This window comes from Typopeltis vanoorti, chromosome 17, assembly GCF_054136105.1.
Source record: "Typopeltis vanoorti isolate ZY-2024b chromosome 17, IOZ_Tvanoo_1.0, whole genome shotgun sequence".
Taxonomy (NCBI): Eukaryota; Metazoa; Arthropoda; class Arachnida; order Uropygi; family Thelyphonidae; genus Typopeltis; species Typopeltis vanoorti.
In genome coordinates, this window is record NC_143565.1 from 78,531,075 (window position 1) to 78,558,865 (window position 27,791).

The window sequence follows — 27,791 nt, forward strand, 5'->3', positions numbered from 1 at the left end:
ATGTGCAGAGTTGTTTCTCATTCCTTATTGAAAAAAGTTTAAATTTTCATCTTACTCAACTACTGTATTTGTAACGATGAAGCTTTTACAAGCAAATTCCAATTAAATATAGTAAATATATTAAGCTAATATCAGCTTTTAACTTTTAAAAATATGGTTAATAAGGTTTACTGGGATTCTGAAATGGATTCCAATGAGGACCAAATAAGCTGAAATGCAGCTATCAGGCTAACAGTATCCTTTATATATGTGTAACAAAAGGCACAATCCTTCCTCCCAAAAGGAGAGAGTCTTTTACTTATAATAATACAACAGGAAAATAATGACAGAATTCATTACAAAAGCCATTAAGATGGCAATGGATGATGCTAACAGAGGCTGAATTTTTCTATTTCTGCAATGCATTCTTCTGTTTATTGTTGCTTACTGAAAATAAGCACTAAAATATTCAATGTTACACTACACACAGCACTAGTACTTTCCAAGATTCATTTCATTTGGGTTTTTTAATTACTTTTTTTTTAATTATAAAAAAATTCATAAGGCAGATATTATATTATATTTCCTGAGTAAGATGCATGCATGAATATGCTATGTGATGGAAAATCACCTCTGGAAGCACTTTTTTTTTTAATTTTTTTTTAAAATACTTCTATTTATATATATAAGCATGGTTTGCATATATACAGTAATGATTTTAAACAGTAGGCCTAATGCAAAAGGTGACCATTTTAAGGGGTGGTAACGAGCGGAAGACAATGGTAATTACCTAGGACAGGAGTGGGCAACCTTTTTTAAGTGTGTGTGTGTGCCACAATCGTCAAATCTTTGATGCAAAATTTTTCTCACATGCCAACTGAAATTTTGGAAAACATAGTATTTGGTGTTTTTTAAGTATTGGGAGAACCTTTTCATATAATCAAAAATCACACTACAGGTAAAATCAAAGAATATTGTAAGAGTGATTATTGAAAGTCATGTAAGATTGAACGAATGTAAAAATCACTGACGGAATTTTTACTTAAAAGTACTTCTACCCTGCTCATAACATGGATATCTTTTATTTGCCTTTAAGTGTAATTCTAGCTGCCATATACAGCCACACAATATAAAGATGCAATTTTTAAAATCAGCAAAAGAGTGCACAATAATTCTGAATTTTTTTTTTTTTTTATAAAGATCAATCACACAAGTTTTTTCCAGTTTTTCCAATATGTTACAGTACACAATCTCATAATCGTTTTACTTGACTAAAGCACAATAAAAGAAAATAAAATTAAAGATATTCTTTTATTAATTCTTAATCCCTTGCAAGTAATACATAAAAATCACAGATAAAATAAAATGTTATTTTACCTACATATATATTAAACAGAAGTTAATCTTTACCATTTTCTAGCAGAAAACATCAAATCAAAACTAGAGACAGAAAATTAGTGGGCATTTCATTTATTTAGCATCAATGAGACTTCTGCTGCTGCATTACTGATGACAGATAATTTATATCAGGTTTATATTTTGTAACCTTTAGGGATATGCATGTTCTACTAGTTTCATCTGTAATCACAAGACTTAACAAATTTCATCACTGAGAACAATGATTCACAAGAATATGTAGATGCAAAAATGGATAGTAATGTGTTGCAAAGGTTTTGAAACATTCAAAAGTTTCTGGAATAGTATTCCAAGTCTTTAGTACCTCATTTTCCACACTTCTCTCTGTTACTCCTGTATCTAATCACTCTTTTCAATATTTTCCAAGTCAACTCTGAGGACAACAAATTTCTGCCTCCAAATTGAGCTACTTTGAAAACCAATCAACTGCATTTTAAAATCATCCATATTTATCCACAAAAACATTTGCAAGTTTAATTCATCCAGTTTTACAGTGTCTAGAAACGTAATGAAGTTTGCAGTCTCTTCTAATTCTGTGAACTTAACAAATTAAGTTCACAGAACTTAACTTAGAGAGAACTGTCCAACAATTGACAAAATGACATTAAAAAATAGCCTTTGAAGGCACTGGCAGTCTGTTTTGTCATTTTCTTGGAGATCATTGATGTATTTCTTTAGGTTTGGAAAATATCTAAATCTCTCACTCTCATTCCTCTTAAAACTTCCTACTTTCATTTCAAGTGCTTTTATCATCAAACATAACATCAAGTCTTACCAGAACCTCGTAGTTTAAGGTTTTCAAGTCATTTAAATGTCTGCAAAAATCTGCAAAAAAACATCAGTTTACAAACCAACACTATGTCATACATTTCTTTATAAGGTATTTGTTGATTAGTCAAAAAGAGATTTATCTCATCCAGGCATTCAACAAATTGTTTCAGAATAAGACCTCGACTAAGCCAACAAACATTGTTGTACAAGGGTGGACTGAAAAATTTCAGCCTCGACCATAGATGGCAACAGCAAGATTTTTTTTTTTTTTCCTAAGTTGGTACATCTGTCATAAGCATCCATGTGAAATTGCAAGTCATTGTATTGAGTAGTTTATTTGATACAGCTGTCTGAAGCAAGCGTTTGTCTGTATTCCTTGAAATGGATATAATTGAGTATTGTGTGGTTATAAAATTCTTTGTAAAAGAAGATTTAACACCAAAATAAATTCATTTGAAATTCATAAAAGTTTATGGGCACTCTTCTCCTTTGTTTTCAACAATTAAGAAATGGGCTGCCGAGTTTAAACGTGGCCATACCAGCCTTGAAGAAAATCCACATGAAGGATGTCCAAAAATTGTAACATCACCAGAAATCATTGATCGAGTACATGATATGGTATTGGATGACCAGCGAGTCAAAGTGCGGGAAATTGCTGAGACTATAGGCATTTCAAAAGAACTTGTAGGATATATTTTGCATGAAGAATTGCAAATGAAAAAGCTTTGCGCAAGATGGTTGCCATGCTTGCTCACAGCAGATCAAAAACGGTCTCGCATGAAAAATTTTAACAAGAACAAAACTGATTTTGTGCATCGATTTATTACTATGGATGAGACTTGGATTCACCATTACAACCAGAATCCAAACAGCAGTCAAAACAGTGGACAGAAGCCAGCTGTTCAGTGCCAAAGAAGACAAAGTCGGTTCTTCCATCAGCAGGAAAGGTCATAGTATCGATGTTTTGGGATGCTAAAGACATTTTGTTTATTAATTATCTTGAAAAGGGTAAAACAATAACTAGGGAATATTATTCCGATCTTTTATCCAGACTAGACTAGACCGGCTTGGTTGGCCGAGTGGTTAGAGTATCCACTTTCCAGCCAAAAGGCTGTGGGTTCGAATCCCACCGTGGGCATGGATGTTTGTGATTGTCTGTGAAAATGCTAGTTGCAGTTTGTTGTAGTGGGTGTATTGAGGTGTGGAGATAAAGAGTTGTAAAGTGGATGCCCTCCCTCATTGAGCACCTTGGACTCCCTGGAGGTTTCACGTAATAATAACAAAAAAAAATAATAATAATAGACGAAAAAATTCATGAGAAAAGACACAGTTTGCAGAAGAAAAAAATCATCTTTCATCAGGACAATGATGAAAGTTGATAAGCATATTTCTTGTTGATAAGCATATACCAACGTATATGCTTATCAACAAGAATTACGATTATCCACAGAGATTCCATTGCATGCAAGGCCCATCAATATAGCAGGTTAAAGCTGAAGATATCCACTGAATTGATTAACTTTTTAAAATGCTACTGGGATAATAATGTGATCCCTAATAATGTAAAATTAAAACACTGATTTACATCACCAAATGCCCTGTGCATTTACAGACACACTATCTTCACTCTTCTACAGGAGCAGAATGCCGCCATATGCATTCTCCTGGCTGACACCAACAAAGCTATTCTAGCTAAGAGTAAAGCTTGCTACTATTTGGTAATCCTTTCTGACATCTCAAACACTTCAGCAGAAAAAGAATTTCAAAGAATATGATGATGTCGGCATATTAAAAAATTTGAAAGCCTACAAAAGAACTCGATTTCCAAACCTCGACTACCTCCTAACACATTAATAAACCTATCATCCCTAAGCCTGAAGCAATTAATGCACTCACATGTGGCCACAACTTCACAATAGTACCTAAAAAGATCCTTGTAGAAGAAATAATGATACAAGTAGAACAAGCTATCTGCAGCCTCCCCAACCATATTGTCAACAAGATCAGACTGGATGTAGCCAGTGTTCTCACCCAAGCCAAACCACCAAAAAGCAACCTACCAAAAAAAGAATTTGAAGCTCTGCAAAAAATGGAAAGCAACAAAAAAATAGTAATTACCAAAACAGATAAGGCAAGGCAAATGCCACTATGGTTTTAAACCAATCAGATTACAAGGGTAACCTTTCCTCTTTATTTTAGATCGTTATGCCTACCTCCCTACAGAATATGATCACACCAGCACACAAATGCGAACACTCCATAAGCGCCTTAGGAAGGTGCTTGGTCTGTGAAAGTAACAACAGACTAAAACCTTTTAACACTAGACCTCCAGGGATATATCGACTACCAAAAATTCATAGGCATCATATTGCATTGTGGATGGCATTGATTCCCCCCACATACAAATTAATCAAACGTTTAGCCAAAGTGCTCACACAATATGCTGACAACACACCTTCACACATAAAAAACCTAGCCCACTTTAAAGCCAGTATAGAAAACCTCTCACTCCAACACACTAATATAATCCTCAGTTTTTGTCTCCTCCTTATTCACCAATGTCCAAAGATACCTTAGACCTAATCCAAGCCAAATTTTGCCGATATCTCAGTCCTATTTCAGTTCCTAATGAACTCAAGCTATTCCGTATGGCAAGGAAAATTCTACACACAGATAGAGGGAATAGTCACTGATTCTCAACTCTATCATCCCTGAACCAACTGCTTTATGGTGACCTTTGAAAAAAAAAAAAAAAAAGTCTTAAACTCTTCCCCACATAAACCCACTGTCTGGCTACACTATGTAGATGATGCATTCTCTATTTGGCTACATGGCCTGAATACACTCCAAAATTTCACAACATACTTAAACAATCAACACCCATGGAGCCAGTTTACCTTGGAAAAGGAAAACAACTGCAGTCTCACTTCCTTTTCTAAACACTGATTACACGCCAGCCTGATGGATCCCTGGATTTCTCTGTTTACAGAAAACCTACACACACAGGAAGATACATTCACCAGCAGTCACCCCCCCCCCGCCCCAACAATATGAGATTATAAAAACCCTATATAACAGGGCAAAATTAATCAGTTCAGATAACAATGTCCTAACTACTGAACTTGACCTGAAAAAATCCAAAAAATGTTAAAACCAGGTAACCACAATCCCCCTTTAAAGCAAAGATTGCTCTAATTCTATCACCATACCATATATCTGGGGTACATCCAAAAAATTATCAAAAATCCTAAGGAAATATGACTTCACAACCAGTTATGAATCACATAAGAAATTGGCACCTCTTACTTGCTTCACCAAAGACCAGCCACTTACCCTAAACCGACTTTAAGTATACCAGGTCCCTTGCAGTTGCAAACTGTCCTACAATGGCCAAACAGGCAGGACAGTCAATTTCAGGATATATGAACACAAGGACTACATCTGGTTCCACATGTAATGAGCCTTAAAGGTCCTTATGACCCTATGGTCTAGAGGGTGAATTAGACACTTGTGTTTGGGGCAAGGAGACCACTTTGACATCTTCTGCATTGAACCCATGTAGTTCTGAGTGGCCAGGGGCAGTGTCCAATATCAAAAGAACTTTAAAATGGAGTCCCTTACTAGCAAGGTACTTCCTGACTTCAGGTAAAAAGCATCAATGGAACCAATCCAAAAAAAAAAGGTTCTCATTGTCCAATCCTTCCTGTTGTACGACCAAAAAACTGGCAACTGGTGTTTATCTTTTCCCTTCAAGGCTCGGGGGTTAGCAGGTTGATAGATAAGTCCTGATTATAAACCCAACTGCATTTGCACAAAACATTTGAATTAGCCTATCCCTTCCTGCCTTAAATCCTGGTGGTCGCTTCTCTTCTTTCCTAATAAATATCCTTTGTGGCATTTTTTTCCAGGGCACTTTTGTCAGCATTAAAACTCTGTTCAGACACATATCCTTTCTCCTCAATGATTTTCTTAATGGCATTTGGGAACTCATCTGCTGTTTCTTGGTTGGCAGAAACTGCTTCTCCAGTTACCCTGACATTTTTAAGCCAAACCTCTTTCTAAAATTATCAAACCATCCTTTGCTGGCATAAAATTCTCCAGCTTTTAGATTCTTCACCTTCTTTTTGCTTTAAGTTGTCATGTAATGACTTCACTTTTTCTCAAATCATATTAGAGTCTATAGGTTAGTCACAGGTTCATGTTGGATGTGTGTGTGTGAGAGAGAGAGAGAGAGAGAAATGGGGACTAAACCGATGTAGAATATTAAGTCTGGGAATGGTGAGGAGAAAAAAAAAAGATAAACTATATCCTGCATAGTCACTACAGAAGCCAAATATCTCTAACAAGTAACATAATATTTGCCCCTCCATGTATATATGTTGGATTACATATCACATGCTTGGAGTTTATCTCTCTCTCTCTTCTTTCCTGCACTTTCTTACATCTTTATTTAGAGATAAACAATACCAACAAGAGGAATAGTAATAAGTATATAGTACTATCGCAGCATTTATATACTTCCCCCTTAAGGAATAAAGGATAATATTAGAAATTGATGATGAATATGTATATATGTTCAAGAGTGCTAATTTATAATTATACATAAATTTTAATTAGCCTACTTTCAACTACCTAAGTCTTTCTTAGTTACAAAAATTCCTTACAGATATGACCTGCTATCATTCCATGTGTTTTTAATTCTAAAAAAAAAAAAAAAACTTAGTATATTTGTTTTAAATCTCTTCTTTACTAATTTTTTATTATTCCATCTATCAGACCCTAGTGACAAGAGCAACATACTGCTGCTATCTATATTATAAATGTTCTATGCTAACTTATAAACTTCAATTAAACCTCCTTTTATCTTCTGCTATGTAAATACAACAAATTGCAACTAACCAACAAAATTATTCTTGCTGCTATTCTGATTCCTCCACACTTGGGGAATCTCTCTCTCTCTCTTAATATCTATTAAAAATATGAGTAAAGCTGTGAGCCATTATTCAATACTGGCTTGACCAGAACCATGCATAATGATATATTCTAGGAATTAAACTCATAATCTGTAGGACTTTATTTCTCTTCTTACCAATATAAATCCTGAACTTAAATTCTCTATCAACCAAAACCAAAATGTTTGTGTTTATTATCTCTTCTAAAGCCTGTCCATTCAATGTAGATCTGTCAAATACCAGCTTCTTACCAAATTACAAATACTTACATTAAATTTTAAACTCCAATTCATTAGTATACCTTGAGTATTTTAAGATCATCCTATGGGATGTTGAATTCAAATCCCAATTGGACATAAATGTTTGTGGATGTCTTTAAGGTGGCAGACAATTTTCATTAATGAATGTGCATGCATCAATTTTTAACTGAAGATGTGAAATGATTTGAAACAATTCTATGTATAGTCTCTGGAACACAGTTCTCAAGATGATCTAATCCTTATCCCAACTACAGCAGTAACATGATTCTTTATCCATGAAAGCTTATGAGTCTTTCATGGGTGAAGTGACATAAAAAAAAAAAAAAAGAAAAAGAAAAGATAAAAACAATTCTGTATGAAATCCAGGAAAAATTTTATATTTGACAAGGACAGGAATAATAAAAGAAGAATAATTTCGTTAAACATTCATCTTAAGGATTTCAGGCAAATTTGGCAAATTTTAATATTTGCCAAATATTTCAGTCTGAAACTAACAGACCAAAATATTCTTGTGTTAACGTGTCTAAAATCCCTAATTATAATGTTACAAGTGTCTCTCAAGAGTAAAATTCATAAGTTAAGAAATGTTCATAAACAGTTATTTGTTAAGTGATCATTATAGATGTCATAAATAGCATATTTTAAGAAGTGTTTATAAATTCCTAACTAAAGGTACAGTATAGCATCATTTATTTTAGTCGAGAAAAAGTGTTCAATTTCTAGTTCTCTATGTTCCCTAGATGAAAAATATAACACATATGTACATATATATGCAAGCTATGGAAAAATAAATAAATAAATATATAAAATAAGTGCCATTTTTTAATGCATTCCAAAACAATTTTAATCTAAAAATTAAAATTATATACTCAAAATGTATATATATGGAAATTATTTTACATATACATACCTCACCATTAGTTTCAAATGCTCCATACCTCAACTTCTATAATAAAAGAAATTTTAAAATAAATGTATTACTAATCTATAAGAGAAGTGTGGAAAATTGAAAAGCTTTCTAGTTAAATTATTAACAGAAGTGACACTATTAAGTAAATGTTAAGAAAGAAAAATCTGAATGTAAGGAACTATTATAAACTTGTTACATTTTTTTTTCTGAATTAATTATTTGCAACCATTCAGCACTGATGATTTGCATTATTACTTCTGATTGAATTTTAAAGATAATAATAGCATGTGATCTAATTGTTATGCTGGCTGTCATGATTATCACTAATTCCAGAAGTATTAGAAACAGAGGGGAAAAGTTTGTAACAATAAACAATAAGCAATGCAATTTGTATAAAAATTAGAACATGAATTTCATGAATGAATCCTTCCTAAAAAATACTATATTCGACATACTCTATCCCCATCACTATATCCACCTTGAAGATACAGGTGACAAGAGGAAGGGAAAGTTTTATTAATGACAGAAAGAGAACTGTTCATTAATAGTACAATTTAAAAGAAGTGTTATAATAGTAGGTTTTTAGAATATAGAAAGTACTAACGTATAAGGGTTATGTTTCACAGATTTTACAAAACTTGAATTTTAAGTTAGTCAGATTTAACCACCTAAATTGATTTTAATGAGATGTTTGGTTGAAAGACTGGGTTCAAATCCTGTCTATGAAATGAGGAACCTTTATCAGGTGTTTTCAATCAAATGGCAAAAAAAAAAATGTTAATTCAGAAATTTTAACAGAAATTAAAATAAGCTTTACTAGAAAAAAAAATGTTTAATTTGGCTGCTCATTCTTCCATATGCAATTATCAAGAGATGAACCGAACAGTGGCTTCTTTCACAGAAGCACTCAATAACAAGCTACAAGTGTCATCTATTTCTGTTTGGACTTTTAAGATCAAAGGCATTATAATCCATCCTCCAACTGCTTTGTCTCCATCTTCATATTGATAGTTATTCAAAAAAAAAATTTTGTCATAAAAATCATTACATTACAGGCATCATGTTCAAGTGTTGCATGTGCACATGACAAGGGGAACTTATAGCAAAGACATTTAAAACCTGCAGTGATGCAAAAGTTAACTTTGCAAACTTCTAAATATATGGAAGGACACATTATGTACCTAGTCTATCCATAAATTGAACAGCGCAAAAACCTTTAATCTATCAGCCATTATATCTTTAATGGCCGATAGATTAAATGGCTGATCTTAATCAACCACACGGTTGCTGCTATATAACATGCATATAGCAGCAACCAATGTTCAAAATTGTCTCTTTTTGCTTTCACATTAGCCCAAAGTCTGTGAGGCCACATATCAATGGTGGCATGCACAACATCCAATGGAAACATTGCTGCTGCTCACTACAAATAGACCATTGGGCTGGCTATGCTGGGGTATTATTTTTTGCAGGCTATACTCTCTCAAGTTCTGACCACAATTTGAAGTCCAATGGATTCAGATCGGGGCTTCCAGACAGCCAATCATATAGTGATATGTAGCCAGGCACATCTGTCTCCAACCACTGTTGTGTGGTCCTTGCCTCGAGTGCAGAGTGAGTCTTGTTGGAAGATCTACTGCCTTCTGTGAAACCAGGTGTTGTTCTGGGGCTGCACCACAGGTTCCAGCATGGTGTTTTGATACTCTCTAGCAGAAGTTTTGACCTCTTTCTCACAGAAATGCAACTTGGATATTCCCCCCCCCCCATACATCACCCTCGTGCCAAACCATCACTGATGCAGGGTGATGACCTCTCTAAATCATGGGTGCTATGGCATGTGCTGTGCAGCTATCCAGGTCATATATCCAGATGGTTGCACAGCATACACAGGAGTTGGTGGTTAAATGACTCTTCAATCTTCAAATTATTCTCATTTGTGAAGAAGATATCTGTGTCTGTTGTTTACCACCAGAGAAGTGCCTCTGATTTTATCATTCACTGTCACATAAGTCGTGTTGTTAGGAAGTGTCCAGTAGAATGACGATAGGCTATTACTTACAGGTCAGTTAGTACAGGTGACATTGTGAAATGTTTGTCTCAAAAAATATTCATGCCCATGGTAGAATTTAAACCAACTACTTGTTTAGTTGAAAGCCAAATATGCTAACAATCCTGATCAGTCCAGAAATTGCAAACATTATACAGCAGATGTATTACCTCTGCTCTACTGTCAGGTGCTAAACCTTGATGAGAAAGGAGGAGGATTGGTGGCAGATAACAAAAGAAGGTAAACTCTGCTAAATCATGGACTCAATTACAGCGAGTGAAGGTAATAAGTAAGGATTCCAGAATAATTCTGTGGATGGAAAGTTAAAGAGGAACCCAGAAGATAAGAAGAGTGGTGTGGAACAATGAAACTTCACAGGAAGGGGTCCTCACTTAGTGGGTACATTGGATAATTAAAGAAAAGAGGGCACATGGTATATTTGCAAGTAATTAAGTGGAAGGGAAAAGCCAAGAGAACCTGAAGAAGATATACAGGTAAGAGTAATTCGAGCTATGGTATGTGCATTAGGGTAATTCAAGCTAAGAATAAAATACAATAATGGAAAACTCATGTGGAAAATCTTGATTTCGTAAATTTTTGATTTTAAAAATTCAAAAAAAAAAGCAGCACCTTAGTAGCTAGTGTAAGATAATAACAAAAAAAAATCCATTAATGACGATATTTACCCAACTGAAAAAAAAAAGTAATTTTTATATATATATATATATATATATATATTATACACACACACATTTTTATCTGGTTCCCATCCATGAAAGGTTTATTTGTAAACCTACAGTACATTTGTACTGTAGATTTGTAGGTGGGCTAAGAAGTTTTTTTTTTCCATTTTTATTGATTATATATTTTTGGTATGTTTCACTTATTTTTTACATAGGCCACAAACCCTGCTCTAGAGACCAAACATCTTTTCAAGCCACTTCAGGCCTCCAATAAAGAAGGTAGTAGTTTTCAGGTGATAAAATTCATCTCCCACCTAAAGATAATTACAAATGCATGCCCACAGCAGGATTCAAACCCTCAGCCTGTTGTTTTAGGAGACTGAATACACTAACCACTCGACCAACCAAAGCAGCAATATAATTAGTTAGGAAAGATTAGTTGATTTAAAGAGTACTCTCCCATTAAAAAGATATAAACCATCAGATCTATTTAAGTTAGGAAAATTGAGCAAAATTCCACAATTTTCTTTATAAAGACATTCTATAAGAAACTGGTTTTTATGAAGAATTCTTGTCTGATTCTAGTGAACTCTATGCTTGGTAGGGATGTAATGTTTAGCAATGCAGACCGTTCAGACTTATAGCATAAGTCCAAACAGTCTGCATTTGCGATTAATAAAAGTAGATCTTCCAGTTTGTTCATAAGGAATCTGGTAAATGACTGGAAAACAAAGAGGAGGATGCTTTTGTCTTTAGGAGATGTGAGAAAAGGGAAGATTTTTTCTGTCATTATGAAAGGCAACAAACGTCAGAAAAAATCTCCACTTTTCTTGTATTTCTTAAAAACAAGCTTCCTCCTCTTGGTTTTCAGAGTGTTTACTAAATTCCTTATTGTTGTGGCATATCTTATTATGAACAAACTGGGAGAACTGCTTTTATTCTTCACAAAAAACATGTCTTATATCAAATATCATGAGCCCAAACAAGTCTGGATTTGTTAGAATAAGACAAGAATCCTTCATAAAAGCCAATTTCTTATAGAATGTCTTTATAAAGAAACTTATGGAATGTTCCTCCACTGTCCTGACAAACAGTTCACATCAAATTTTTGGAAAAAAAATATTCTTCGCAGTATAAGATGCAAAAATTATGCATCAAATGTTTCATGTAAATATTATTTTTTTTATTGTAAATTTTAACACATGTATTAAAAAAAATCATTAAATCATTAAAAAATCTAACACCACACACATATATATATTATCTATTACATATATAATAGAAACTATGGAATAAGAGAGAAATTAGTCGGAACACTAAATTAGCTGTATACAAGACAGTGTTCAAACCAGTTTTAACTTATGGATCTGAGAGCTGGGTCAGAAGTAAAACACTTGACCAAAGACTAGAGACCACAGATATGAGAGTCCTGAGAAAGATTACGGGCATGAACAGATGGCATCAATGGTAATATCGTATTAAAAACGAGAATATTAGGAAAGAACTTGACATTGTCAGCATCCAGGAATGCGTTAGCAGAGCTAATCTCAGGTGGTATGGTCACTTAAACAGAATGGGCAAGGAAAGATTAGCAAAACAAGTGTTCTCTGCCAAGTTGGCAGGAAAACGACCCAGAGAAAGACCAAGATATAGTGGATTGATACAAAGTGCCTTAGACGATAGAAATATAAGATCTGATAATGTTGGAGTCTTGACAAGTAACAGACTGATTTGGAGGAAAATTGTAGATAGGAAGTTAGTAATGATGTAAATTTTTCATGTAGTACTATCATATCCTGTACACCCCTTGAGGGTACATGGCAGGAATTTGATGATGATGATGATGATGATAGAAATAAAATAATTTTTATAAATTTCATTAATCTTGTTTTCAAATCTTTATTCATCTTCATCTTCACTCTCAAAATTTTCTGAACTTGATTATTCATCAGAAACCAAATCATTGCTGTCTTGAAATAATAAATCATCCTCCGTACTATCAAGAGAATTACTAATGCCACACTTTTGAAAAGATTTTATGATAATTTCGAGTTTCACTTCATTTCATGAACTCTTTATCCATTCACACCTGCGAAATTGTGGCCTTCTTTCTCCTAACTCACCAGGAATACTTTGTGGGTCAAGACTACAAAGTCACCTATGATTGGAAATGATTGTAAGGGAAAATCAAATCAAATAGTATGCCTACTCACAGTAGGTAGGTAGGTAGAGAGAGAGAGAGAGAGAGAGGGAGAGAGAGAGAGAATGATGGAGGTTCAAAGGAATAGCAATAAGCTGATGGCCTAAGGTCAGTACTGGGAAAAAAAAAAAAAAAGAGCCATATAATATATATAAGTGTTTATGTACCACATATACATGCAGATCTGAATGATATTAGTATGATATAGTTCTGGAACTCACTAGATGAGCTATTGCACAAAATAAAATACAAAATGGTGCTACAGAAGAACACCTTAGTGAGTATGTAAGGAGTAAGAGAGTGAGTGATATGTGAAAGGATCTATGGAGATGGGAGGTTTTGGAGAAAGGAATAATGAAGGATTTGTGATATATATATATATATATATATATATATATATATATGGGAATAGCATGTAACTAGGCCATGGTGAATATGCTCTTTGAGAAAAGAACTCAGCACCTGGAGGCTTAAGAGAAGTATTTTGCAGAGAGGCTATTTTATGATGAGGAGAAATAACCTCCTAGTATATCAAAAATTGTAAAAGTGATACTTGGAAGAGGTTGATGACAGAGTAAAAGTGATAGATAAAGTCAAGGAAGATGAATGTTCAGTTAAAAAAATTAGACAATTAATGTTCAGGAAAGGAATGCACTGGTAAAGATTTTAGAAGAGGGAGTGAGATCAGGAAGTATATGTGATGTGGCAGCAGAATAAGTGACTGTGTAAAATTAATTAGAAAAGCGCCTATTTGGAATGTCAAAGGGGAAATGTATAAAAACACTAAATTTATGGCAACTAACAATAATAGTGTACTGCAAATCAGAAAATCGGATTTGCAGTACACTTCTGATTTTCTGCAAATCAGAAAATGCTAGGTTATTAAGTATACAAATCAAGAGTACTGCTAAAGGAGGAGGCAAAGGAAAAGATATTAACAAATATCTTCTCCTTAACTTTTTGAAAGAAGAATTTTTAAATGAAAGAGGTGTATTTCTCACTTCTCAGTTTAACCACTGAGCAGTGAGAAATGATTTGGTAATAAAAAATAGAAAAACCTAGGGATGTGATGGAATTTCTCTGTGAAGATATGGAAGGTAATGGCAGACATGGGTACTGAATGGTGAACTAGATTCTTTAATAAAATGTGGAACAAAAATAAAATATCTAAAATACAGAGAAAGAATTGTTATGTCGAGATTCCCAGTAAAAAGGGTGCTGTCACACTACCAGAAAATATGTAGAGTTAACTATCAAGAAATTCAAGGTAATGAATCATACAATGAAGTTAATGTGAGGAGCTGAGAAAAATCTAAGACAGTATCAGAGAAAATTCAGGTCGTATTAATGCCCAAAAAACCAACAGCAGAGGCAATATATTAACTGTTAGTCAAGTAATGGAAAAACTTACAGAAAAAAAAATGCTTTTTTCTCTAAGTTTCTCTTACTCAAAAGAGAGCCTGAGATAGGAGAAGTAAAATTAGTAGTATTGGCTAGGAAAAGAATTCCATGCAAATATAATGATAGCACTTTGGAATTAAAAAGAGAAATACAATAAGGAACAGCACTGAGCCCCCCCCCCCCCTTCTTCATGAAGTTGAACTGCAAGAAAAGAGTGCCATGGTGGTTGAGATTTTCTGCTATTGTGGCATTAACTGACCAGTCAAGAGAAGATTTAAGTGGTATGTTGGAATTGTGGACAGAAAAATTGGAAGTCAAAGGGTTCAGTTGTGAATCTACTCGACTTGTATTGAATCTTTTGTATCAGTATATTTCAGACAAAATATATGATGTACAACTCTGGTGAGGGAAGAAATATGGAAGGACTTCACTTAGACTTGCTGAACAGACTAATGGTAAGAAGAATTGGTTTAATTCACTATCCTCCATTTTGCAATATAATGGAGGAAATGATAGTAAACTTACAAACAAAATTGAGAATGGATGAATGGTCATAGCAGGGGAATATTATGTGATTACAGAGTTTGCTGCACTCTATAATCACATATTCCACTGGCTTGCGAAGAAAAATTTTCCAGAAGAATGTTGAACAGCAAATCAAAAACATTAGCAAAAAACTGAGATTCGCAGAGATGAAGATGGCGAACTGGAACTGTAATGTCACAGATGAAAAGAGGATTAGTAAGCATATTATTAGAGAGAGAGAGAGAGAATCCAGGGTGTGGCAACAACTGGAGAAAAAATGGAGTTGAAAATTAACTAAATTTGGGTCTGTCTCTAGTCTTCTGGTATACAGCAAACTAGAGAGAGAGAGAGAGAGAGATCCAATTGGAATAATAATACATTCACAGCTCGAAAAAACCTAGTAAAGGGTTGAAGACCAAGAGAGATGTGGTTACAGTGGTGAGAATAGACACTAAAAATTGTGGAATAAGTGAGGAACTAGTCCAAAGACAGAGGGTGTCATAGCAAAGGACTCAAAAAGCTAATCTCATATAACTGGGAAAAAAGTTCAGGAAAAGAAGAATGAGAAGATATAACCACAATGCATACATATGCAATTCTGGCAGGTGATGTTTTTGGTAATATGTTTACAACCACTTTGCAACCCTACAATGAGCACTAGTTGTTTTATGCATTAATTCAGCAAGTGGAATTTTCTTGAATGGATTATTGTAAACACAATGATCTCCAACTTGTTTTTAAGACATAAAAACACTAATCCATATGAGATAATAATTGAGCTATTTCTTTATCCAACTTACAAATAACCAAACCGTCATTTAACCAATCCTTGAAACTGACTCCTGAAACATTGCTATATAACTATATATTTAGTTGACTGCACCTTCAAGTTTAGCAAGGAACAAATCATTTTGGTAACATGACTAGATAATTGAGAGAACACTATATATCGAATAAGAAGACCTTATATATATATATATATATATATATATATATATATAAATGAATTGTATAATTTTTCAATTTTATACACTGTTATACACAGATATGTCTTACTGATGAAAAGTATAGGTTTTAACAAAGAAACAGTTTTTGTTATAATACTTCCTTCCAAATAGCACTGATGTTATAGGACACTTAGATCAGGCTTTTGTCATTTCTTATAGAAAGATATGACTGTGTATGACATTATATGTCAATATATGACATATAATAAAAGAAAGATATTTCATTTCGGTGAAGATGATTCATTCCATTTCTTTCTGGGTTCTTAAACTATTCTGCTAATTTATCACTATATATGTGCCATATGCTAAATAAATAAATAAATAAATCACTATATAAAATGGACTGTGGTAAAGCCCTCTACTTTGCAACTCCCCCCCCCCCAAAAAAACATCTAATAATGAACTTACTGTAGCATGTTTCAACTGTTCTCTTAGCATCTCAACTTCTTCTCTTAGCTCTCTAATTATTCTGGCATTGGGATCTTCATTTACAACAGCATGATTAACAATTCGCTTGGCCCGATCTGCATAACGAAGGGTTGAAAGAGTCTCATCATAATTATCAGCAGCAGGACTAATGGTAGCTACCATTACTGTTTTGCTATTGCCACCAAGATTGTCCTAAAACATGAAAAATACAGCTTAAAAAAACATTTTGCATTCTGAAACATATAACACATTATAAAATTTACATACATTGGTAAGACAAATAATATGTAAATGGAACGTATACATCGCTTTTAAGAAGGGAGATTTTCAAATTTAAAGTATAAAATAAGAATTACTGATATAATGGTTGAAACAATGAAAATAAGGTAATTAAGGCACTAAAGTAATTAAACTTATTTTTTTATCAGAACAAGAAGCATCAAATAAGACCAATTATTTCCTCACAAAACCTCAACTGGTAGACTAAAAAAAAACAACAGTTTGCTTTAACTATACAAACTTCCTGCCTACTAAATTATTTAAGGAATTCAAAGGAATACAAACTTCCCTTTATACAATTTCTCTATCACAAGAGCAGTACATATGCATTTAGAAAATCTGACATTACATATTATTATTATACAAGTATCTCCACAGAGTCAGTCAGAAGACTCATCGTGAGAGATCCAGTATTCATTCACATACTAGCCATTATTTACAGAATACCTATCACAACTCTCCTAAAATTCATTCCCTGATAAAGAACTCACAACCATCTACTCACTGCCCTCCAAGCAAAAAATCTAGTCTCAACAACCTTGCTAACCATGCTATTACATAATTTACATTGGTGATCCCTCATTCTCTCCCTTCTTGCCATGTACTGAAAAAAAGTCATCATCAATCCTATTAAACCCTTTTAGTAACTTACATGCTCTATCATGTCTCTTCTTTTTTGCCTATCAGCTAATTTCTGAAACCCGCAGATAGTAAATCTATTCTCATAAGGAGTACTCCAAAGACCTGCCACAATCTCAACCTCTGGATCACCTCCACCAGTTTCATCCCCATGGTGAACAGATCTGTGCACAGTAGCCAAGGTATGACCTTATAAAAACCTAGTAATGGAGAATGATAATATCCCTATGTCTGCTTGTCGTTGTGTTCTTCAACAACTCATAATAATAATATTATTATTACGTGACACCCCCAAGGAGTCCAAAAACTCACTGAGGGAGGGCACTACTCTACAACTCTCCATCTCCATCACTTAATCCACCAACTATCATACAACAAACAACAACTATCATCTACACCAATGCCAACTACCACCACTAATGTTTTTGTCTATAAATTGCATGCGTTCTCAAGGCCAATTTCTATGTAAGTGGGATGAAAAACCCGAGTTTCCAGGAGGGAAAACCCTGCTATCGCCATATGAGATCGGCTAACTCACCTTCAATTGAAAAAAACTCATAAAAAGATTTCTCTCATCACAACAAGAATTGAACTCAGGCCTTTTCCAATCGAAGGGTGTAATGTACTGTCATATGATGTGCTGTTTTGGCTATCTTTGCAATATGTCCTCTAATAGAAGGAAATATTGCACACAATATTTCTTACCAAATCAATTCCTACATCATCGATACACAAACAACATAAGACCAAATAATGAGTCCTGCGGTAGACTGCATCACCTATTCGATTCAACTCAACTCCTCCACAAATCACTCTTTGGTATCTGTCCTTCATCTACCCTCTAATTCAAATCACTAGATTCATATCCAACTCCATTTGCTCCAATTTATGCAACAGAGTTCTATGCGGAATCCTGTCACTTAACATATTTGTATAATTTGAATCTCAGCTGAAGAAGAATCTCACAGGAATGGAAAGAATGTACGATGTGTCTAATTACCAAACTATCAGTATCTCTATAATGATGGCAAAGATTTTAGCAAGATTGGTAAGAATTCACATACAGAAATGGGTTCAGAAACAAGCTATACTTTGCAAGGAAGCATGTAAACAGATTACATATTATTGATATGTAATCCATTTGCTCCAATTTATGCAACAATGTAAACAGATTACATATTATTGATATGTAATCCATTTGCTCCAATTTATGCAACAGGGCTCTATGTGGAACCCTGTTGCATAAATGTGTCATATGCCTTCAAAAAGTCATATGACAGGATTAATTGGAGAAAATATGTGCTAATTACTCATATGGATTACATCCATATGAGTAATTAGCACATATTTTATAATAATGTTATGTGATGAAATGGATAAATGAAATGGATATATTATGATATTGTTGAACTTTGCTAGGGCATTTAATATGCTACCACATGAAAGGCTGTTGCATAAATTGGAGAATATGGGATTGGAATATAAACTATTAATGTGGATAAATGGTTGGTTGACAGACAAGTATCAGAAAGTGGTATATGGTGGGTATGAATCTGTCAGATTTAAGGGCACCGGTGGTGCATCTCAGGGGTCAGTCTCTGGATCACTATTGTGCAATCTATACATTAATCATATTGAGAAGGACCTGATAAGGGATGATATCTAACTGTTAGCTGATGATGCAAAAATAGATAGGGCGATCACATATGCTACTGATATACAGTACTTAATACAGTACAGTACTAGAAAAGGCTGTCGATTCAGTGTTAGAAAGTGTAAGGTACTTTGGTATCATAAAATTTCAAATGTCACATAATACTGGTGGGTTTATGCTTGAAGAAAACTCTATATAAACCCGAAATCCCAGAATGCTGCTCTCAGATGATGCACCCAATATACATTCACAAACCTATTACTCAATGTTCATTTTTCATTCCATCTACTTCTGTTCTCTTGAACAGCCTTTCCATGAAGTATTTACAGAAGACTGTAACATTCAGTAAGAAAATTAACAGATTCTCTCTTTCTCAACTCCCAGATATGGCATTAATTCACTATATGCTGTAAAACCCATTTATAATTTTTATAAAACATGGGTTTATATATGGGTTTTATAGTATTTATAATGCTATAAAACCCATATATAATTTTACCAACATAATATATCACTCCTGTGGGAGTGATATATTAGGTTGGTAAAATTAAGCATGCAGTTGATAGTATTTAGGTGATCAACAGTATTGGCTAACCATTCCGTGCAATATCTCAGCTGTTGAATACCTTGACAGAGGTTTCATTCTGAGATAGTGATTGGAAACATGACTGGATTCAAGGCAATAGCAGCACTACTGCATTTTGTAAATGAAATTTAAACTCTAATTATTTTTAAATGTAAAGCAAAAAAAAAACTTTTTTTTTCCCTATTGATGCTAAATGATATGCTAAGTAAAATATTAGCAGTCTAATTTATAAATGTGTTATAAAATTGCATTATAAATTATATGTAGTAAATTATTTTAATTATTTCAAGATATCAAAGAATCTGAAAAAGCTAAAGTTCATAGAAGACATAATTTACAGAATACTTTAACAATGATTAAAGGATTTAAAAAACATAAGAAATTATAGATTTAAAAAAATGAAAACCAGCTTTCTTTTTTAACTCCATCAGGAAAGAGATTACCTCCAACATGATTTCGTAGGAATATACAAAATTCTATGTTACTGTAAAATCTCTTACTTTAGAAAACAAGCTAAATAATGGAAAGTTAACTGTAAGAATACAGGGATTATAGTCACCTTGTAAAAATGGTAAATCATGTCTTGTAGATTATTGATTCCATAAAAAAAAAAAATTAAGTGGAAGATGACCTCCAGAGGGGGGGGGAAAAATTGAAGTATAAAGTTCTGTTTCAATAATTTATTAAGACCCAGATCAGCATGACTAATCTTAACAAAAGTGTGATTACATATTACTCTCTGAGAAGCTTCTTCAGAATTATGTGGGATCAACATTTACAACTATTTGCACTTGTGCAGTGTACACATTCTTGTCACTATTAACAGTTTTTAATTTATTTGTTTATTTTATTATATATTTATTAATAACTGTACTCTGAAAACACAAAAAAGTCAGTAATATGTTAATAGTGCATCATCACTCCATTATGTGATATATAAGAGAAGATAGGATGAGGAGAGGAGTACTGCTGATGATAGCAGATGAATTGCAGCCAAAAAGAACAGGAGATAGGCAGGAGAACAGTTCTTCATTTGAAACAGTCTGGTGTGAGATCAAGACCAATAAGGTGCATGTAAAGTCGCATCATATAAAAGGCCGACTCCAAATAGATGGGATAAGGCACAAGAGGAGGAGGAGGAAGAAGAAGAAGAAGAAGAGAAGTGATTATGACAAGCTTAGGAGGAAGCTCAAAGCTGTGCCTTGGCAATAAACCCAGCAAGAGAAAGATGTTAGTAATGCACAGGAGATAGAGGAAGCTATATTAAATTGTGTGCCTAAGGTAAGGAGGGTTAATCAGGTAGGAGTTAGTTGGATGAGTAATATCATTAAGAATAAGCTTCAGTACAACAGTCAGGCAAGAAGGGCGAGTATGGCATAGAAGTCAGATTACGAGAAGAAACTAGCTGAGCAGGCCAAGGGAAATTCTGAAGAGCTCTTTCATTATGTGGCAAGTAAGAGGAAGAATGACTATGGAAGATTAACCTTAATGAGTGACGATGGTCATGAGGTGACAAGCAGATAAAATAGTTGAGTTACTGAGTAACCACTTTGCAAGGGTATATCATATATGTGAGGTTAATGCTGTGACATATATGGCAGCGATTTATGTGGAAACAGAGGTGAATGAATTGGATGTTCTTGGGATATTACAGAATCTCAATGTGAATACAACTGTAGGATTATATAGGATATCAGCTTGCATTCTGAGGGAATGTGCAAGGGAACTGGCAATGCCTCTGACTAGGCTCTTTAATTTAAGTCTCAGACTGGTAGAGTTCCAAGGAGTGGAAAGAGGACAAAATAATTCCCTTGCAGTTCTAAGAGACTGCAGTAGCAAATGACAGACCAATCAGTATCTCAAATGTTCTGGTACAAGTACTGGAAAAAATTGGTCAAAAAGAGAATTCAGGTGGATATGAATATGAGGTGCTCTACGAGGTGCAACATGGCTTTGTGAAGGGTCAGTCATGACTTAGTAATTTACTCAATTTTTAAATAGAGTGACAGCTGAGTTGGATAAAGGAACAGCTATACAATGATTCTGTTGGATTTTGCAAAAGGCACTTGACAGAATATCACATAGAACTCTGTCACATAAATTAAAACAGATGAGGATGGATATGACACTGGTTAGTTGAATAAGGGGGGGAGGGATACTGGACAGATATCAATAAGTGGTATATGAATGGGCAGAATCAAGCTAAAAACATGTGACTAGTAGTGTGCCACAAGGTTTAATGTGCTGGGACCGCTACTGTTTCATTTGTACATAACTGATATAGTAAATATTCTGAAAGGAAATATTCAGTTGTTAGCTGATGATGAAAAATTGGGTTGAGGAATAGTTAAACAAGGTGATGTGAAGAGCTTGCAGGATGATTTAAACAAGTTGATAGCATGGGCCAAACATAATGCACACAATTGTAATCTTTGTCTTCCAAAATGCATAACTTGACACTTTTCAGCATTAAACTGACATCTATTATAGATGTTGATTTAATGCAGAAAAGTGTAAAGTTATACATTTTGGAAGACAAAGATTACAAGCTGTGTACCACCATGATGGAACTTTATGCTAGGAAATAGATGAAGCTTGGGATTTAGGGGGTGGTGGTAGACAGATTTAAAGTTTAGAGGACATATTGCTAAGATTGTAAAGTAGCTCATAAGATTACTTGGCTATTCAAGAATACACTAACAAGTAGAGGAAAGGAAGTGGTTATTCCTCTGTATAAGGCCTTGATACATCCATATCTAGATTACTGTATTCAGGTCTGGTCTCCTGGGTTTCTTGGGGATGGTGAATGGTCTGTGGAACATTCTGTGTGAGGATAGATTGAGGGTGTGTTGATTGCAGAAGTTGGTTGACAGGTGAAAAAGAAGGGATATGACAGAAACATTTCAGTAACTTAAAGGGTTGGTTTATAGGATTGATGTAGAAGAAATGTTTCAGCACTTGTCTAGAGGGGACAGAACAAGAAGCCATCCTGCAAGTTGAGTTAATGGGAGTTGAGTGTGGTTAATAAGGGATGAAAACTAGATTTTTCAACCCATTGGTTGAAATTGTCTGTCAATGGGTTCAAGAGAGGCAGGATAGATTGTGTGGATAAACTGAACCTCCTGTGATGAGTGTTTGGACTCCATGGAGGTGCCCGTACAATAATAATAATAATATTCAAACCATACTGTGTGCCATATCTAACAAACCACACAAAAAACTAGGAAACTAAGAGGAAAGAAAATTCTATTAAAATAAATCACGTTTTGGAAAGACTTTTAATGGGATTATATTGATCAAGTGCATATAATAAACAACTAAGTTATACCAACTAGTTTCACCAACTAAGGCTGTTGGTATCTTCAGGGTACATAACTGATGTAAGGCACTAAAAAGTAAAAAACTGTTACAAACTGTAATCAACCGATTCCAATTATAGTGCCAACTATAGAACGTTCCTAAATAACAACAAGTGATATTATCCACGCTCTATGAATGTATTGTACGTGCTCTGTTCTTTGTTTAATATAATTGGAATCAGTTGATTATAGTTTGTAACAGTTTTTTACTTTTTAGTGCCTTACATCAGTTATGTACCCTGAAGATGCAACAGCCTTAGTTGGTGAAACTAGTTGGTATAACTTAGTTGTTTATTATATGCACTTGATCAATATAATCCCATTAAAAGTCTTTCCAGAGCTTTTTGGTCAAGAAAATTAAACGTTTTTAATATAAATCAAGTTTGTTTATTTTAATAGAAATATTCTATCTATGACAGGTTGGGAATGTACTATACTAATATTGTGGTAGATGATCAGAGCAGCTCAGAACCCTACTCAGCAGACCAAACAAATTTCTAAATGCAACTTCAGGTCTTCATGTAAGTACAGTAGTGATATCACACACAACATTCAAATTCATTTGTTACCTAAAACATTCATCTGTGTACAGTTAAAATAAACTTCCAGTAGAAAATACTTTCAATGCACTTGCTGCCCATCTTTTAAGCTCTGCAAAGCAGGCACCAAGAACAAAATTTTCAGAAGTGATTCAAATACCAAATCTGATCTTCAATATTTCACAAACAGCCATGCTAAGATGAGATATGAACCTACTCTGTAAAGCAGAGCATTAGAAAAGAAAAGCAGCTTTTTTTTTTCCATAGTAAACACTATGGGAAAAAAGAAGAAATTACAAACAATAGAACTTTAAAAAAAGCTAGCCCTATACATCATTATTAATTACAGTGTTTCATTCTAACTTTTTCTAATTCTATTTCATAACCAATAAAATCTTGGTTATGAAATAAATTTGTCTGCTTTATTAGTACTTTCAAGAGGTATGGAAAGCTCTAAAAATTACTGATAGGCAGCAAGGAGCAGAATTTGTTCTGAAGAATACATTATAGCAAGGCAAAAATATTCGTACACAGAAAATAAATAAATGCAATCAAATTCTATTAAGGATTACTACATTTTCCTGAAAGATTAAATTAATGATAAACTGATTTTGTTTTAACATCAGTTTACCATTAAATGAATATTACTAACCAACAGTTTGGTATCATTAAAATTTCCTGTGATGTAGTGAATATAAAACCATAAAGATCTTATGATATTCAGCACAATACTGCTTACTGTGAAATGCAACACTTGAAATGACTCATAATTCTGATCATCCTGTATGTACAGTGTTTTAAGTGTTATCAGAATGTAATGACCAGTTTCAAAACATCTATATTTTTAATGTACCTTTTCAAAATTTCTGATGCATTTAACTTTTTCAGTAAAATTTATATCTGACAATCATAGCTATATGAGTTAAGTGATTACTAATATAAGGGTTGAATAAAAATCGTAACAAGACCACAGTGGAATGTGTAGCTGAAAATTGCCCATTCATACAGAATACTGCTAAGTCCATATAATTCAGTGTCATAATATGGTGGTGTCCTGAGACATTTTGAAGTTAGAACAATGGTCCTGGACCAAACGCAAAATCCTATGTAGCCCTTATGCAAAGGGCTGTTAGTGATGTGTAGGTGCTGCAAAATGAACAAACATTGGATGAAGGCATTTTCTAGGATAAGACATTATTCAGCAGGATATCCAATACACAGAATGGCCCATCATCCTGGATGAGCAAGTACAGCTACTAAAGCTAGCAAATGATACAACAACTGGCAGTTGGGGGGGGGGGGGAGATTAGTAATCTTCAGTCGATGATAACATTAAAAACATAATCTCGATATGACTATGTCTTTAATGATGTAACCCAAAACTGTTTTCCAAATAGCTCATACCAGTGTAAAAATGGCAACAGCTACACTCATGCAAGCCTTTATTTGAACATTAAAATTATTTAGGAGGAGGAGGACTCTACCACATCATAGAGCTTAACAAAACCTGTGCACAGTCTTACAAGCCCCAAAGAAGTTAAATACTCATATATAAAAATTAAATGCAAGTTTCAATTCTTGTTATAGTTATTAATAAGAAATGACTTGCTGATGGTTATTTTTCATCTTCCAAACATTTGGAATAGTCTTGACATGCTGCCATTACTTTTCATTCACCCTCTTGTATAATATAAAAATAAAAATGCAATTAATGAATATTTAAATCAGATAACATTATTTTAAAGGATTTCTTTAAATTTTATTTTCTTAATGCAATAAAAGTCAGACAAAAACTTATACCACAGAACACTATACTCTACCTTCAATAACCAAGTCAAGACTGAGTCTCTATAGGGAACAAACCTATCACAGGTTTTGCCTGATGACTGATCAGCAAGCTTTGAAATGACGAGTCCTAATGTTGTTAATGACCTGTTGAAGTTATATGTAGAATTAGCATATCTATCAATCATCTTTAATATTAATCACTATCATCTTCAGCAGTACACTTAAGAAAACTATACTGAAGGACATTAATAATAATGACTGAGTAATATACAGACATCAATAGTAACTGAACATTTCAAAAGCAACTATCATTTTTTTTCATTGAGTGCATGATGCTGCATACTTTATCAGACAATCCCAACTGCTTAGGATTATCTGGCACAGTCTCAAAAAAAAAAAAAAAAAATGGCATGGTTCAAGTCAAATTGAATTTCTTGGTTTTGCTTAGTTTATGGTATTTGTGCCATTTTAATGCAATAAAAAATACAATAATAACTTCTCTGAAAATGTATTTTTTTTTATTACAGTGAAGCCAGCGAACATTATTGTACAACAGAAGTTTCCTATCATCTGCCTGTAATTTAAATAACTGCCATTGCAGGGCTTTTCCTCGAATAGAATTTACAATTTTAAATGTAATATCCAAAACATCTTTTGTATTTAATCTTTTACTACACAGTACTTGTTGGTGAATAATACAGTGGTATGTTAAAAAATCTGGATATTTGTCATCGTTTTTACATAATGAAATGAAGCCTGATTTTATTACCTATCACTGCAGGAGCACCATCAGTAGTAATAGACACAAGTTTAAAAAGCGGAAGTTTGCGTTGTTTCACAAATTCATCAAATGCTGTAAAAATGTCTTCTCCCCTAGTCCTTCCCAATAATGGTATAATTTTCAAAAGTTCTTCTTTACTTGAATAATCTTGAAATACCATGTGAATAAATATTATTAACTGAGTAATATCAGTGAAGTCATTTGATTCATCAAATTGTAATGAAAACGCAACACACTGGTGAATGTCTGACATTAACTGAGTATTCAGATTGGCACTTAAAATTTCAACTCTTCTCATAACCGTTGTTCTGGAAAGTTGTAAATCTTTAATATTCAAAATGATTTCATTTTTGTTTTTAAAATCAGAAAATAAAGATTCTGCTGCTGCAAGAAATGATTCTTTTATTAACTCTCCATCAAAAAATGCTTTTTTGCTTTTGCTAATAAATGACACACTTTCAAAGATGCAATAGGGACTGATATTGGTTTATTTATTACTTTCGAAATCATATTTTGTTGTCCAGAAAGTCCTGCCTTTAAATTTATAATTTTTCATTTACGTATTTCAGAATATTTGGAAAAATCTTCATCATATTTTGCATGTAGCGATCGAAAATATCTCTCACTATTACCTTTTTTTTGGAATTGCTACAGATGAATTACAAATCAAACAACAACACTTTCCATTTACCATTGTAAAGAAAAAATCTGTTTCCCATGCCTTGTGAAAATGAAACGTCTTCAATTTCTTTGATACACTCATGATTATCCTCAAATTAAACAAACACATATGATGTGCTTTTGTTATACGTCTACTTTTGCTATCCAGTCGTTACTGCGACATTGTAAACTTTTATTATTATTTATCTTTGTATACTTGTAATTTCTATTAATTACTTGTGATGTCTTTTACTCTATACTTTATTCTCCGTTATTCTAATTTGCTGTGCATGCTTTCTTTCTCTCAGACTCTCTCTTGTTTATCTTATTACGGGCTATGTTTATCTACCTTTTGCATTACGAGTCTTATGCCTAAGATATTAGAAAATTATTTAAAACAAGACTGCGGCACTAATATCTTTGATTAGCAAAAAGAACTCAAATATACGGCTGGTAGATTTCTCTCTCTCTTTCTCTAACACAAGTTCCTACTTTAAAACTTTCACAAACAGTCGTGGTCTATTCTTTTTCTTAATTTCATGCTTTGGCCAACTCATTTAGATTCCCGCTCAACACGTCCGATTTATTTTAGAAACAGTGCAGTTGTAAATAAACAAACAGGCAGCACTTTTTTAACAAGAAAGTCAAATGACAATTATTTACATTACTATGAAAAATACACAATTTTAACGTTAGGGAGACTGCTTTCTCTATCCATCTATAAAAACTCTTTAGCAAAAATTAGAATCTTCTTTCTTCAATAATAAATTTAGTTTAATCCTTTATCCAAGTGTGAGCAAACAAAGTTTGTGCCTGAAAATATCTTCAGGACTGAGGTAAGGTAGTACAACACCGGGAAACTCGCAGCAAAGGTGGATCAAGCTCTCAACTCCTTGTCTCAGTATCTCCCATAATACACAGCACAT

General features: G+C 33.6%; 1 protein-coding gene across 6 annotated transcripts in view; it reads right to left on the bottom strand.

Moving 5' to 3' along the window:
- Khc-73 (Kinesin heavy chain 73) overlaps positions 1–27,791 on the bottom strand; it is an 842,240-nt gene that overhangs the window by 533,523 nt on the left and 280,926 nt on the right. For all 6 annotated transcript variants that reach the window (XM_090407555.1, XM_090407554.1, XM_090407553.1 and 3 more), the window contains exons 9-11: positions 25,457–25,568; positions 16,560–16,772; positions 8,289–8,324 (exon numbers count right to left, since the gene is read on the bottom strand). In XM_090407555.1, coding sequence (XP_090263681.1) covers positions 8,289–8,324; positions 16,560–16,772; positions 25,457–25,568 — 361 coding nt within the window. The remainder of the gene's footprint in view (positions 1–8,288; positions 8,325–16,559; positions 16,773–25,456; positions 25,569–27,791) is intronic.